This window comes from Netta rufina, assembly GCF_964035555.1.
Source record: "Netta rufina genome assembly, chromosome: 3".
Classification (NCBI taxonomy): Eukaryota; Metazoa; Chordata; class Aves; order Anseriformes; family Anatidae; genus Netta; species Netta rufina.
Window position 1 is genome coordinate 99,951,129 of NC_140125.1, and position 17,386 is coordinate 99,968,514.

At 38.6% G+C, this 17,386-nt stretch overlaps 1 protein-coding gene across 1 annotated transcript in view; it reads right to left on the reverse strand.

Moving 5' to 3' along the window:
- DLGAP2 (DLG associated protein 2) overlaps positions 1–17,386 on the reverse strand; it is a gene marked incomplete at its 3' end in the record, with an annotated part of 384,604 nt that overhangs the window by 70,575 nt on the left and 296,643 nt on the right. The window contains exon 5 of the mRNA XM_084284954.1: positions 2,037–2,248. Coding sequence (XP_084141080.1) covers positions 2,037–2,248 — 212 coding nt within the window. The remainder of the gene's footprint in view (positions 1–2,036; positions 2,249–17,386) is intronic.

Sequence of the window (17,386 nt, forward strand, 5' to 3'; positions counted from 1 at the left end):
TCTGTTAAATACATTAGCTAGTGCCAGTGCCTGTCCTCTGGCCTTGACGCCAGCTGGTGTTGTCCAGCCATGACCATGCTCTTTACCCTCTGAAACAGAATGGCTGCATCCAAGCTGCCTTCTGGGAATGATCCCTGGCCTACACCACTGCCCAGGCATTGCCCAAGCAGTGGTTGGGACAGTGCCCAGAGGCCCAAATGAGAAGCCTGCCAAGGGACCACAACAAAATCCTGTCAGCCTTTGTGGTCGGGTTTCTGTGCTCAGGCCTCTTCTCTGGTACTCTTTAATTTACTAGCAGGAATACAGCTGGTTGATGTACATCTGAGAAAGTTGTCTACCTCCTTTTCCCCATTGCTTTCAGAAGAATCACTCCTAGCAGACTGTGGACATTGGATCACTCTCCCTTACCTCACAGGGATATCTGCCTTTTTGCAGGACCCACAGCTTTCATAGCCACTTAGAAAATCAAGGACTGATGTATTCAAGAAATATGTCTTTGTTATTGCTGAAAAATGTGGGCTCCTTATACTGGAAGACCTCTGCTGTCCCACTGGCATATACTCACAAACTGAAAATAAACCATCTTCTTTGATTCCCAGAGACTTTCATAAACTGACTGAACTAGCCAGTGTGCTTCAAACACCAAATTCAACCCAGATACAATGACTAAGGGTATCACAGATTTGAGTATTGATTCCAATCACTGCCTTTAAAAGCTTGTCTTCTGGTCTTTGGAAATCAGCCTGGTAAAGGTCTGACAGCAGTACTCATGGTGTAGGCCATGCTTCATCTTTGGAACTAATATTTCAGCAAATCCTTCAGATTCAGAATTTGGTTTAGTTGCCTCAATGCAGGCCTCTGGCACCCTTTGAGGTGGTATCCTGACTGGATTTTATCAAGAGCAATCTTGTTTCATGATGTCTCAGAAATCTTACACCATCTCACAGTACAAACGTCTTTCTTTATGAATCTCAATGGAGCCTACAGAGTTGCATAAGCAAGCTATACAAAACAATATAGTTGCTAAGTGTTCTCTTCCATAGTGAAAGTTGGTACTTTTCTTCTAGATTGCAAGCTAAATAATTCAATTTAATTAAGCCAGGGGGATTTTTTGCCTGAGGTTTCTGTTTCGTTTCACTTTATTTGATGAAAGGATGAGTCATTATGGTATACTATGCATGGTATTATCAACAGAACAATAAACAACAATCAAAGGTTTCACTCTTAATTTCTTCATTTTATGTATTTCTTCCAGGCAAAAAGATCAATTTTCTAAGTTGTGAGAAACACCCAATCACATTAATAGAAGCAGATTTGAAATGTGGCTACCACCTTTAAATTGTCTTCTGAAGTACACTTACAGATTACTCACAAAAACAATATATTGAAAGGTTGAAAAGAGAAAAACAAAGATATATTGGAAAACAAATAAAATTAAGCATTTTCCTATAGTCTTAAAATTTGCATTAGTTATTGAATAGGTTGTATTGCAGGTAGTATGAATGCAAAAAAAAAATAAAAAAAAGAAAGAATCCCCCCTCCGCTCAGTGTGTCAAATGTATATGCTACAATATAGCTGATACACAGAGAAAGCACTGTATGGGTAAATAGGACATAAGATGCCAAGTATATCTACAATTATCTGTTTGTTATTATAGCCATTATAGAATAGTGTACTTTCTATTTCAGAGAAAGCCATAAAATAACAAAGAATTAGAATAAAATAACCCTGCTAAAGAATATTCAGAATTCTAGATTTAATATAAAGATGAATATATTTCCTTTAGTAGACATAATAAACTCTTCCTTAAGTAGCATGTTTGTTACATGAATCAGGAAGATTTCAGTTTTTCATCCACTAATCAAGAGAATTAAACCACTAATCAAGTTAATTTAAAATGAAGTAAGACATAGTTAGCTTTTTACCTACTATCTTCTCTCATGGATACTGACCACTGCCTTTAAGACACAAAGAAAAATGGCCTAAGTCATAGCAATTTTCAGAAAGGTTTATAACATGGTATAATAAAACTCACTTTTGATGATCTCCCAGTGGTCTTTGTCCAATGGATTTTAATAATGACTCGGGTCGAACTGCTAATTTTGGTGATGTCTTGGGGCTAGTATCAGAGTCTCCACTTTCTTCATCTCCCATGGCCTTAATATAGCTCCCACTTCTCATTCTTCTGCAGGGTATCTCTTCATCTTTCCCACTGGCAGGATATCCTCCCCATTCATCCTGAGGTACCTAATAGAGATCACCAAACACACATACAAAATGTGCATTTTTTCATATATTTAAATACTTCTTTCAATTTCTCGTTTTATACTGACAAGTTGTGAATTTTTTATTCTTCAGAAATAAATCACCTAGAAAGAAATTCTAAGGCCCACAAGTGATTTGGTGCTCAAGTCCAATTGCAGGATGGGAAACGTTCGATCCATAAATGTTAGAACCTAGGAGACAAGCAAGTCATTATTTGTGAGCTCAGCCACAATATCTATTTGTGCACATGCTCTAAAATGCAGGAAATCTTAACCTCTTAAATGTTTGTATGCAGATTTTCATCTAATAAACATTAGGTTGATCACATGTCTCAGACATAAAACTAATTGAAAGCTGAACACTTTATAGCATTTTCCTCACTTTTCTGATATGGGGCTTTCTCAGATTTTCAGGATGAAGCATTTAAATTAAGCTAAGCCATGATTTTTGCATAAATGGACAGGATTCTGATTCAGGGCAAACTTCTGGAAAAAAAAAAAAAGGCAAATGTGGCAATCTGTCTTTTTTCTTATTTAGCAACTGCGAAATACTTCACAGACATGGTGACATATCAGGAATGTAGTCAGTTAATTATTAATACGTTGAAGCTGAGGCTGCTTTCATATAGTCGAGGTGGTTTTTCAAATAGGAAACCTGGTGGTCAGATAATTCATATCTGGTGGGTGTATATCTGTATGTAGTGGCAACAAATTGAACAGGAGTAGAATTTCCAATCCCCAGTGAAATTAGCCTTGTTTAAAGAGTTACGGATAAACTCCGCAAGTCTGTCTGTCAATATTGCAGTCTTTGCTTTTTGTTTAATCTTTCAAGATGCTGACTCCTCTGGTCCTAATCCAGTAATTTAAGCATTTACTTAACTTAAACGATATAAGCAACTCGCTCCAATCCATTATAATGACTCATGGTTAAAAAGAAGGATGCAACCGAACACTTTGGGAGACCAGGGTTGATGCACTTGGCAGCATCAAATACTTTATCAGCATAATGACTTCATATATATTACACAGTACAATGACATTATTTACCAATACGACAAATCAGATCTTCAAGTTAAACAGATATATTAGGAGTTTCTGCAGAGCAGGATGCCAAATAAAGATTTTCAAGTCAAATAAGTTGTAGACCTACAGAGAGAGTTCACTGTGGAGCTGAAGTAAATGTTCCCATTGATTTCAGCAGGACTGGAAATCAGATTTAAAGAACTAACATGATCTCCCTGTCATCCTTACTGCCCTTTCAAGATACATGAATTAGCCACACACCACATGAACAGAACAGATGTTTTGAGTCCCAAAAAAGGACTGAAAGGGAAAAACGAAATTTTTAAAGACTGTGAACAAGTAAAGATAGAGATATTAAAGAATAAAACTCGGGAGAGAAGAGGGACTGAAGATACTGTCAGATTAGTTGAGATGAAACAGATCACAAAGATCAGAAAACTGTTGGAGAGAAATACCAGACAAATATTATGAGTTATATTCTTATATGAAATAACAAGATGGAGGATGTATTTAAATGAAATACAGTGTAGATCATGCAAGAAAACAAACCTTAAATATTATTCAGCTTTGGATGGTGATTGGAAGGGAAACATGAGAAATTTTCTCAAACTTGAAGCCTGTAAATATGATACATCATCCTAATTGTTATTCTAAAACCTAATATATATGAAATTAATGTCAGAGTAAGGATTTGGGGGATTCTGGGAGACCTAAGAGATATTTATGTGTAACAATTGTTGTAGTAGCTAGACTCCTAAAATATAGAAAATAAACATATTTTATTAAGCTTTGTTGTTCACAACCACCAATACTGGTAACTGTAAAAATCTGAATTAGAGTACTATATTAAGAAAAATTAACTGATATCATACAAACATGCTCTCACTTTTAATTCTTCTTTATTATCTCAGTATCAACAAAGTTAAAACCAAGATTCCAATGCTGAAAAAGTTTTCATGGACATCTAGATGAGTGAGCTATACTGTGCAATTTTCTGTATTAAAGCTGAATTATTATGTTTAATCTCAACACTTTCTTTAAAAAACATATGTGTTCTTTTTTAATAGAATAATTATTTTGGCTTGAAATTTTTCTCCTTCATTTTAGCTCAAAGATATTTAAATATAAAGTTTAAAAAGACAGATCAGCAACTTTTTAGTTACTCATGCAAAAAGTGATTAGTTTCTCAATGTTTTTGTCTGAAATTCCACATTCAAATAACTAGGTAAGGATTGGATTAAAATGAATAAACACAAACTATTTGCTGCTTGACACTGAAATCTTATTTTAAAAGATAGGGATGAATGATTTTTCACATTAAAGTATTTAAAAAATAAGTTTCTTTACTGTGATAGAGCTTTATGAGAACAAATCTTACAATTATGTGCCTGTTTTGTTGATTACACTTATTTAACTTTCTGAATTCATAACTTAAATGAATTCAGAAGAAACCTAAGAACTGAAAAAATCCTGCTCCATTTGTGCTTGTGATGTACTTACTCACTGTATGCACAAATGCACCAAAAATTCTTTTCCAACCAGAGTTGACTGTCTACACTGGTTGTCTATCATAGAAGCCTTTATGATTGAGAAACAAACATTATTTACAATTAATTAATACTTTTTACCCTTGAGCCATTCAAAGGAGCAGAACCCAATGAACACAAGGGTAATGGTCCTGGAGCCTGGCAAGGAAGTTTCACAACACATTCTTTCAGGGTTCATATAGAGCCTATGAAAACATATGGAGTCCTTCTGCTGTCTTCAGAAGCCAATGAAAAGGCCCTTGACATTGTTTTTTATCATGGTCTTAGAACAGAAGCAAAATTTGAGTCCTACTTTGGCCAGCGCTGGTTCATCATTCACTTTAAATGATGGATTTAATACTTGGAAAAATCCAGGCCATTTCAGAGCCCAGCATAGCTTTAAAGAAAAGCTGAAGTGTTATAATAGTGTGGGAAAGATTTTTCTTTATATTGAAGTGTTAACAAAAGTGTTTTACAGTGACTGCGAGGGTCATTACATGTATATTTTTCAAAACATGAAAAGCGCTTTACAGCTTGCAGAAATACTTCCTTACAATAGTTACCAGTCCCTGAAATTCCCATCTGCAGGGTTTGCAGCTGCTAATTGGGAATAATTACCCTAATTATCTACTTGCATATAGCAATGAGTGCTGATATTTATAATGTCTAAAAAGCCTTCCTCCTGTTCTAGATGTTAACATGAATCCTTGTGTATGCAGTTTTTATCCACAGAGGAGTTAGACTGCATATTACCATATGAATTTCCTTTTGTAAGAACAACGAGCTGACAAGGTCTAGATCTTTGCATTTAATTTTGTCACCGGCTGCTGATTTGGTTATAACTACTGTGGAAAATGATGAGTTTCTTTCATAAATTTTATGCACTGTTGCTGTGAGGAGCACAAGGAGATTCGGGAAATGTAGGACTTCTTAATTGTTCTGCTGCTGATTCACTGTGATATTTTTGGTTAGTTACCTAGGGCCAGTGATATTACAGCACCTGGTAGTTAAAACTTACCTCACTATGTTTTATGCAGCTGATCCTGAGAGTGAACTTCAGAACCTTAGCTAGGAGCCTAAATTTGCCATAAAAGGTATCTAGGAGAGTTAGCTCCTTCAAAATAGCATCCAAAAGAAACCATTCTATTTCCTTAATTAATAATTGCTGGAGTGCTTAGGAAGTAGAAGACTTAGGGCTGATAGATAAACTGGCATGCTCTTCACCTCTCTTTGTAAACCATCCCCTTTTCATGAAATGCTCACAGATTGCCTGGGGAGGGCTGCTTAGAAGATGACTTTGTATACAAGAAAGGGTGTGTTGCAGCCTCATGATCCAGGCTCTTGCCTAGTAAAAGGGAGCTTAGTTATAGTCCCTGGGATAAACACTCGCATGAATTTTATGTGCAAGGGTCTTTAGATAAAAACTGTGGAGAATCTTAACAAAGAAAGAAGTGCTCACTCCAGACTGCCTTATAATCTTCTGCTCAGAATGCTCTTTGGAGAATTGGGAAGATGTAGGTTTGAACTGATGCATGCTCAGGAAGAAACTCAATTCATTTCTTAACTGTGAGATTCTAGACTACAATTTCTCATATTTCCCTCTAATAGAAGAAAAGACACTACATTTGTGTTTTGTCAGATGTTGGTTTCGCATATATTAGACCTGTCAGAAGAAGAGGGCAGAAGAAAGCCTGACTTTGGACAACTGATTGGAATTCCACAGTAGGTCTGTCTCCTGATTCTCAAATTGCAAAAATCCTGCATATAAGCAGAAGCATGTTTCTGTGGAAAACAAGGATGAATTTACCAAGTATCTGGGAAAAAAAAAAATGTAATCATGGAATTGCTGAGACTGGAAGAGACCTCAGAGGTCTCTAATCCAGCCTCCAGCTCAAGGCAGGGTCAGATACATCATGTTACCCAGGACCATGTCCAGCTGGGTTTTGAATGTCTCTGAGAATGGAGACTCCAAAACTTCTGCAGGTAACTTGTTCCAGTGTTTGACGATGCTCATAGTAGGAAAATCTTTCCTTATATCTAATCTGATACAGGCAATCCAGGCACTCCTGTTAGCAACGTGAATATCCAACTTTGTATCTAAAAAATACTGATGTCAAAACTGGAAGAATAAATGAATTATTCATTCATTTGGAATTTGACTATTTTTAATTTGAGTTTTCTGTTTTCAATTTAGGATTTAGCTAAAGAAGTCAAACCAGCAACTGCCACTGACATTTCAAAATAGATCTGCTTCTGTTGTTCCACCCACGTCAGTGGCATTTGCTCCCAACTCCACGAGTTTTAAAGGTGTTCCACCACAAAATTGCTGATCTGCTTAAAATATGGCATATCATTCTACTATCTAAAATGAAACACTTGTAGATATATGGTTTCAGCTGAGGGAGTTATCACTTCTTCGTATTTCTCATTCTAAAAGGTTAAAACAAGGATTACCTTCCTCAGAGGAGTCCTGTGAAATTTAATTAGCATGCAGATGTAAAATGCAGCAAAATATTCATTTTGACTTATATCTTATTTTAGCAATATAAATTTCACAGAAGCAGAAGCTGTCTGTGCGTGAAATCAGACTACAGATGATAATAAGTATAAGATTTGAAACATTACATGGTAGATACATAGTTGTTATATTTTTATGCTTTCTCTGCCTGGTCAAGAAGGTGACCCAAAAAAAAGAACTAAATCTGAAATATAGGTAGGAGATTTTCTCTTAAATCAGGTCTTTGAGTAGTTTTAGAACAGTCTCTCAGCACTGCTGTAAACAGGTGAAAATAGACGATCTTGTGAGGCAGACATGGTTTAAGCATGGTAGAAAGTTTCCTTGATATTATAATGAGAGTTAGGAGCTGGATCTCCTGTTTTCAAAAATTTTGCTGAAAAGGGAATGCTTACCCTTTTTCTTCTATAATTCTAAAAAAAATCTAATGAATTTTTATAATTTTATAATGAAATTTTATAATTCTATAATTCTAAGAAAAAATTCTAATGACTAGAATTTTCTTCTGAAGTTAATAACATTAATGGCATTCCATTATTTACTGGCTGTGGATGTTAAAACCTATTGGCTTTTTACAGGATGGAAGAGTACACTGTGTAAAAATAAAGCCTCGTTTCAACTCATCACCTTTCTCTGCGCACAATTTTGTCTAGTTTTCCTAGGTTTCATTTTTTTTTTTTTTAAATGTACTGATTCATTGTTCAAACTATGAATTATACAATGAACCCATTCAAAAATCTCTACAAAATATGTCAGGGACTCCTCCTCACCAATAACAATGCCAATCCTCTTAATTAGCTTTAATTTTCACATGCCACCCCCTACTCCCTGAACTCCTTGACAACTCAGACGCACAGAAAGATCTTTCAGCATTCCCCACAAGTTAGTCAACACCACCCATCAAGGCAAGAGCTAATCTGAGAAGGCAAGAGACGTCTTTGTCTTGCCAGCAATTCTCTCCAAGCTTTGATATGAATTGCCACAGTATCACAGGAAGAGGAAGAATATCACGTAGATACCAAACAACATAGGCTTTACAATGGGTTGAAAACAACAGCATGAATTCAGGAATCTGGGATCTGAGAATGGATAGATCACAAATCTATCCATGCAGATCACAAAACGTAAGCACAATACTCCAGCTGGAAGCTGTGCAAATAGGCAAAGCGGTACCAGCATTCCTTACTGGCTGATTTTATTTTTTCATGTGTAGTCCCAAGAAAAGTTCCATTAAATGATTCATTATGGGAAGACTTAAGTCCAGTGCACTCAGGATTGTTTAATCACCACTTTTGTATTTTCTACAGAACAGTTTTCATTAAAATAATACTTATCTCAACAGTGATGGATTCAAAAAAATGAAACAACACTATGTTTCCTAATTATTTCTCTGCAAACTGTAATCCAAGGATGGCTGAAGGCTGTAAACAGTGTTGTGAGGACTCTCTGGCAATGTTATATTGTTTGGAGGAATGTGGGGCAAATGCCCACTTGTGCTTGTACTACCCACAAAGAGCCTTGCTGTTCAGCCACCTGCAAAACCTATGCTATGTTGCTGGATCCCTCTGGGACCCACTGGACTCCCACCATGCTGAGATGGTGAAGCAAGGTGCAGTCAGATGTTAGTGGTGGGCTTGTCCCCACTATGTGATTTTTCCCTGCTAAGCCTGGAGCTCACTGATAGCATAGATATGAGATAAGTTCAGACTGAAGGGCTTGGCCTATGCTTAAATAGGCTTGGCTTATGCTTAAATGAGATATAGACTGTCAATACAAGATACAGAAACATTAGGGATTCAACCAAGAAACCTAGGTTTTGGCCAACTATGTATTTCCTTTGGTAAGTGTCTCAGGATGCTGGTTCATTGTCAGCCTGTGCTGCTTTAAAAATATACTACCATCAACATAAGTAGGGCAGGTTTTCCTTAAACAATATTCAGCTTTTCCAGCAACCCTAATAACTGTAGTGACTTAGAGTGCTGGCTGGAAAATAACCCTAACAACGATAATAAAGATAAGTAAAGATACATTTTCAGATGAACCAGTGATTTGCTACAACTTGCTGTGGTGCTGCAGAATCATCACTAGAGAGAGAGAGAGAAGGATAAAAATGGTATGATGACTACTTTAGGGTTGTGTGTTCATTAGTAAATGAAGACCCACTTGTAGCCTGGAGGTCAACAGGGCAGCATCCCACATCCACACTACTGTGTAATCTGCCTCCAAAGAAGCATGACTACCAGGAATGGTCCCTTAACTGCAGTAAGTCCTGAACAGTACCAAGGCTCTGTTTAAGGAAACACTAGCTGGCTTGGATCAAAACAGTGCCCGAGACAGGTTGAGCAACTGTAGTGGGTTTACGTGGTAAGGTTTTGGTAGCAGGGGGCTATAGGGGTGGTTTCTGTGAGAAAGATCTAGAAGCTGCCCCATGTTTGGGAAGGGCCCCATTGTTTTCCAGATCTGAGCCAATAAGCGATGTTGTTTGCGCCTCTGTGAGAGCATATTTAAGACAGGGAAAAAAATGCTGCGCCACACAGCAGCCGGGAGAGTCAAGGGAGTGAGAGAACAGCCTTGCACATGCCAAGGTCAGTGTAGAGGGAGGGGGAGAGGTGCTCCAGGCGCTGGAGCAGAAGTCCCCTGCGGCCTGTGGTGAGGACCATGGTGAAGCAGGATGTCCCCCTGCAGCCCATGGAGTACCACGGTGGAGCAGGGTTCCACGCTACAGCCCGTGGAGGAGACCATGGTGGAGCAGGTGGCCCTGCACCGACGGAGGCTGCCGCCTGTGGAAGACCCCTGCCGGAGCAGATTCCGGGCCGGACCTGTAGCCCGTGGAGAGGAGCCCACGCAGGAGCAGGTGACCCGGCAGGAGCTGCTGCCCGTAGGGGAGCCAGGTTGGAGCAGTTTTCTCCTGAGGGATGGACCCCGTGGTACGGACCCATATCTGGAGCAGTTCTGGAAGAGCTGCTGCCTGTGGGAAGCCCACGCCGGATCAGTTCATCAAGGACTGCATCCCGTGGGTGGGACCCCACAGCACAGGGGACGAGAGTGACCGAGAAGGAGCGGCAGAGAAGAAGTGCTGTAGACTGACCATAACCCCCATTCCCCCGTTCCCCTGCGCCGCTCGGGGGGAGGAGGTGGAAGAGGGTGGATGGGGGGGGAAGGTGCTTTTGTTTTTTTTTTCCCTTTGTTTTCTCACTTCTCTCGCTTGTTAGTAATAGGCAATAAATCTTACTATCTCCTTATGCCGAGTCTGTTTTGCCCGTTACAATAATTACTGCATGATTTTCTTGTCCTTATCTCAATCCTTGAGCCCTTTTCACATATTTTCTCCCCATTCCTCTTTGAGGAGGGGGAGTGAGAGAGCGGCTGTGGTGGAGCTCGGCTGCCCACTCGAGCGGAACCACGACAGCAACACAATTTGTGTTGCTCAAGTAGAAGATCAGGTTGAAGCACCAGGGAAACTTTCATGACACTATTCAGTTTGCTAGTATGGATGTAGTCTAAGGTAGTGAGTATTTCAAAAATGCTGAAGGCACAGAAGCACCAAAGACTGAAACTTGGAACTTCTCATGCTTCCACAAAACACAGCATTGCTGCCAATTAATTTGCCATAGTCATGCACTCAGAGCTTGTTTTCTTATCTCTTTGCCTTGTTGGGCCAGCTTATAGCTGCTGTTTCCTTCACATCTATCTCTGTGAGTTGAATTAATTGAACTATGATGCAAAAAAATAACTGCTAAAACCAACAAAACCAAGCATCAAAGTGTTAAAGAACAAAACTGGATTGCATCTCCTCACTCACTGCAGGTGAAGGGGAGCCAAGAATATACCCACTAGCAAAGCAGCAGAGAAGTTCCAGGGGACCACAGTGTCAGCAACTGAAGCCAACTACAAGTGTTCCTGATGGATAGTTTTGGAAAAAGTAGACTGAGATAACTGTACTATATTTGCAGAGTGGATGGAGCCCAGCTATCTGCACAGCACAGTGAATAAAAATTACAGAAAAAGAGAAAGCACTAAGTTGAGTTTATAGCAATTAATAAAGTAAACTCATGATCATGAATATTTGTGAGGGTATAGGAATAATACAGTATTTCAGCTATGTAATATACAAAACTATGGTGCTGCAGAATTGTGAACTGGTTACATATTATTTGCTCTCCATGTGCTTCAAAGATCACAGGCTCCAGGAAGAGGAAGAAAAAGGTCTTCTATTTTGTTTCTGCAATTTAATTAGACTTGAAGCAGAGCTAAGGAAAATCTGAGTGGAAACTAACCTTCCTTGAAGAGCTGCAGGGCATTTCTTCTGTCATAGGAAATTCTGTCTCTTCCCTTTTTCTGGACTATGTGGAGTCCAAACTGTGTTGATGCACATAGGGGAAAAAAAATGTAGTGTGGAAGACTTTCATATATGATAAAACCTAATTTGTGGGATTTCTGCTGTATCTTCCCTATTAATCCAAGACACAAGTGAGAAAAACAGAAATTTCCTGTTGGGAAGTTACCTCTTAGCTACTGTTTAAACCAAAGTCCTGGAAGGGCCATCAGATGAAGCCATAAAGTATTTCCACTGCAGCTAACGGGCTTTGGGAAAACAGATAGGCCTGATTTTCTGCTGACTCGGAAACCCTTGCAATAGACTACACGAGCACTGATGTGAAAGAATAATTCTGGGGCTTTAATGAGCATTACAGTTGATTTCTTTATGAAAAGCATTCATGCTAGAAAAATCCAATTGACCTGTATGCATTTGTAGCATATAGCTTAGTTTTTATGACCGATGAAATTGGGGAAACAAGGCTCCCAGAGTGTGTGAGGTTCATCCTCTTCCTGATATTTCCTTTCCTTGTCAACATTCAGAAATTGATAAAAAAAAAAAGATAAACCATCATCATCAGTCTATTCAATGCGGAGTCTCTACACTGTGTGAAGTATCAGCCACCTATAGGATCCTCTGGAAACATCTCTGCCTTTAACAGTGAAGGGAAATTCAGAGTTGTTACCTTTTCATAACCCACAGTCAGGGCCCCAAAGACCATTTATGATCACTGAAGAATGGAGTGAGAGGCAAAAATGACCTTAAAGGAAGGAAAGGAGAGGTGCTCCCCACACACTTAAAACACACAGCATCTCCAAAAACACAGAGATGGCAGATGTAGTGAGGACTCCAACATTGTAGATCAACTATAAAGCTAGACATGCAAGAAGAGCTTAAAAGCCAGCATCTCCAGGCCTGACCTAAAAGAAGACCTGTAGTGAACAGTGACTTCTTTAATCTAAGCAAGAAATGATGCCACTTCTTCCATTTATCATAAGGCTAATAGTGAAAAAATAGTCTTTAAATGTCTTTAGAATAATATTAAAGATAATACAAAATATATATTTGCCTTTCATCCATTTTTTTTCTTTAATAAGTGATTGTTTTGAACGGTAAGCTTCAAATGACTCAAATTATTTAGCTTACAGAGTGAAATGGGTAGTTTTGTCTTGTCTAGCTACCATGTAATGCTTAATTATCTGTACACTTTTGAAAAGATCAGTTCCCCTGCCAGAAGTACCAGGGACCTTGTCCACATAGACATTCAGCCATTTAAACACACATGAAACTCTACTTAAAAAAAAAACCACACAACCTTTAAGCACAACATTGTAAGATGGACATAAAAAAAAAAATATCAAATGATCAATGACTACTTCACCATTTTTCTAAAGTCAACTTCTTGCAGGAAAAATAGCATTGGCTGCTCAGGAGAGGAGCCAGGTGTGCCCAAGGCAACACTCCAGCTACATAGGAGAGTGTGCGGTCATTACAGCCCCAAGCCTGCAATTCTGGCAGTCTCGTTTGACAGATGTGACTGGCCCAGGTGTATAAAATATTAAGTTACTTCTAGCTGAAAATTTCTTCAGACCCAAGGACACCTTTGAGTAACAACTGCAAAGGTCAGCCTTCAGCTTTGCTGAGGTTAATGTTGAAAAACAATTTGGCAACACACAGTACTAACATTTTAAAGGAGGACAATTCCCCCTGATTAAAGGGCAGTGAGATCATGGCCTCCCTTTTCTACTCCTAGGTTTGATGTTTCTACAGTAATAGGGACTTGTTTTGTCTGCTTTAAGAAAATAGTAACTCTGAGATCTTTCTATTCCTCTTTGGAAAAAGAAGCTTCAGCAATTTATTTAAGCCAATACGAGCTTTCTAGAAAGGGACGCGGAGGCAAATGTACTGTTGATATCACTGGTTACTACAGTAATTCAAGGCACCAGTAATCTGAGACAACTGCTCAGAACTTTACACCATAATTGATTTAATTTTATTTTTTCCCTTGGAAGGTGCACATAATTTTTCCTTAATTTTAGTTTTTTTTTCCCTTGGAAGGTACACTTATGAAGTATTCTGATCTTTGTGAAATACAAAACCTTCAGCATTCTGTAAATCCAGGTAAGCATCGGCTTTATGTAAAAATCTTTTATTTAATATTGTTAAAAATGTAAGTGCAATGTTTCAGCGATACAATGCGTAGAGGGAGCAGCTAGAAATAGATGAGCTCAGTGCACTGCATGGGAAGACAAGACCCTTACTGACCTGTGCAGAATGGCCCCAGGTGCTGCACCAGCTGTTGCAGGTAGACACAAACACTGTCACAGGGCATGAGCCACGCCATCTCTGCCCTTAGTGTCCAGGCAACACAGACTTCTCTGGCACATGTTCTGTTTGGGACTTTGGGAGGGCACAGGGCTAGCTGAGGCATCCTTGTGGGACTGTAATGGGCTGCAGAAGTGAAAACAGTTCAGCACATGGCCATGCTGACTTACGATGCAGACTGCCCTGTAATCTATGCATGCTTTTCCTGCTGTGGAGGCAACCCAGTTAATTTGGGAGTGGAGGCTAAATCGTGAAGGTAGTGTGGTAGCACGAAAGTGACTTGGACACTAGTATCAAAACTCTACTAGCACTGGCTGGTAGAGTACTGGATGCTGTTTCTGTAGTTCATATATGGTTGTTATGTCAAGCTAACAGGTACAACCTAGTTTCAGAAAGATGAAGTGTTGAGAAAGGTGCATTGGGTTCAAATCTGTCCTGGCAAAGCAGGCTGAGAGTTGCATGCTTCTCCGGGGCAACGGTCTAGTTCATGGGACTATGTCCTCTTCCCAGAAGAGTTCCTGGAAAAATGCATCTGAGGGCTTAATGCCAATTACTCCATTAGCTTTTCCTCAAAACTCTTCTCCATGTAGGCACAACTTAAACCAGCAAAGAACCTTGTTGAAACTGCTGCTTTTTTTTTTTTTCTTTTATTCTTTTTTTTTTTTTTAAGAGACCAACTCTTGTGCTTTTCTTTCATTCTGTAGAGTACGCAGCTGACATTATTACCCACATGCTTAGCAGTGCCAGTGCTGTAACGGATGACGCTAGTACTTAAATGCACTAGGAAGACAAGAGTGGGCTGAAGCCATTTTTAGAACAACATGCTATTTTCTTTTTCAGTGCTGACTCATTCACTGTACCTTGTGGTATGTTTACCTTGATTGCTTGCTGCTTCACAGGCTGTTGAATGGCTGAGGGAGGAATATTAATCAGGGACACATAGCACTGTGCTCTAGAACTTCAGTGATGGTGACTGCTATGCTTTTGCCTGTCTTTTGGTGCTATTGTAGGAATTAGTTTTCCTTAACTAGCATTCACAGGTTTTTCAGTCCTGGAAACTGTAAGCAACATTCTTGTATTTGTAAGTTTTGTACAGCTATCTAGTTCATATCCATTTTTTTCCTGTTGAAAATCTTTAATCTTCACTAATACTCACGTCAAGGTAAAATTAATCAGTCATTGTAGTGTATATCTGTTGAACTTAATTAACCAAAACAACCAATGAAGATAAAACAGATCTCAAAACCCATTTATCTTTTTTTTTTTTTGTTTGTTTGTTTTGTTACATATTTAATATTAAAATCAAAACGTTATGGGAAGCAGTAGCAGTTACTGTAGCCAAAGCTATTAAAAAGCATGCTTATAATGTATGTGATCTCCATGGGCTATTCTGCCCATGGAGGGAAATGACAGAAATGTTTGGTGCTCAGAAATGCAATTGTCTACATTCAAAACAGAAATTGAAGGCCCATGGGTAAAAACTTGCTAATCATTCACAAGAATTTAAGAAATGCTATCAGTGTACAGTTATGAAACGGCTGTTCTCTGCTCTTGAACTGACTGGCTTGCTAGCCAACTGGTCTGGGTTAACATTGCAGCTAAGCTGATTTAACAACTAGCTGGAGCCCAAAGGGGCTTCACATTCAGCCCCTCTCCCTTCTCTCTGCAAGCTCCCATCATCTCCACTGTAGAAGGAGTAACGCAAATCTGGTCAGGTACTGAGGTATAGATCAGAAAAATAAATACTACTTCATAGAGATTTATGTCTACCAACTTAGTTCTACAAAAATGGCCACCGGTGAGCAGCTCTGCTGGAACAAGGCAAATGGCCACAGTGGTGTGGAGGGCACCATGGTCATCTGGCTGAACCCTCTCTAACATGCACCCACACACTGCCCAAGCAATGAGCTCCCCCAGCTATGAGGACTGTGGAGGAACAGGGACATGAGAAACCCTAAGAAAAAAGCCAGAGATGAGGCTTGGACAGATTAAAGAAATACCTGCTTTCCAATATGAGACATAACCTCGGCATATTTTTTGAAAATATATTTTTTTTGAAAGAACAGAGGCTTTCAAAACCTCTTTTCTCATCTCCTGTTTTCATCAACTGTGAATCTGGTAGAAATTCACTTCTTAGAAAGAAATTTTCCTTGTTCACTCTTCAAAAGTTTTAAGGAAAGTGCAGCTCAGTAATTACTATGGAAGACAAAATGGAAGCTCAGAAACAGAGAGATCATGGTGTCAAGTACTGGCCTATGACACTGCCATGCACTTACAGTTTGGGACTCCGTATTCCTAAAATCTCAAGTGGAAAACACAAGTAGTAATATTTTATAGAGGTGTTGAAAGACAAAATAACAAGAAGACTACTGGATAGAAAAGTGAGTCAAATCCAGTGAATCTTCATATACATACATAGCAGAGTAAGAACTATATATATAATAATCACTGATAATATATAAACATAAAAAATAATTTTTATTATGCTTGAGTATAAGTATGTATTCATATATAAGATCTTTGAAGGACTAGGATGTTGCTGTTTTGCTTTAAAAAGATTTAAAAAATATGTAGCTGACATCAATAAGGGGAAATGCCTTTTAATGTTTTAATTCTATAAACACAGAGATCCTACAAAGGCCCAAGGGTTTTATGTTAATCTGTTCATTTATGCACTTCAGGGAAATCTGCTGCTGCACAATCACCTCGATAATCCTTTGAATATTTTAATTTCCAGATATTCTGGAGCAAGGCAGTAAACTCTCCTGGCTAGGAATCTGAGATGTTTCTCTACTGTTCTCAGTTTCTGAACCTAATGATTATTTTAATTCAACCATTATTTACTGATGCTTACTTCACTGCTGTAAGAAAAGTTAAATATCTTTCCTATCTTTCCTCAGTTTTGCAGACAGAGTAATTGAAATGTCTGGTGATTAACAGATTACATTTCCTGGGTCAGAGAAAAAGTTCATGGCAGAGCTAACAATGAGTCTTATATCTTGGGTCTTAATGATTACATTGTGACAGTGCAGCATCCCTCAAAGTAGAAGTTTCAAAACAGTGCATGTAGTTACGACATTGACAGAATGGGGTCCCTTCATTCTTTTCCTGACCTTGGGCTAGTGAGTAAGCCAGACATTCAGTTTGAAGGATATCTGTGTTCTGAATGGCATATTCAGATTCTGCAGAACTTGTATTTTTCTTAAAAATTTTGTAATGAGAATATTCCTGATATATAATTCTTAGTATTATTGCTTTCAACAAAGGTTTGGATTCTTTACTGTAGTAATTGAGCAATTAAGTCTTGACAGATTGCCATTCTAGCATCTCTGTGAATTGGGGAATGATTACTATCCAATTTGTTAAAAGGGTTAAAGCTGGATGAAGTCACTGGAGCCGCAAAAATTTAAATTC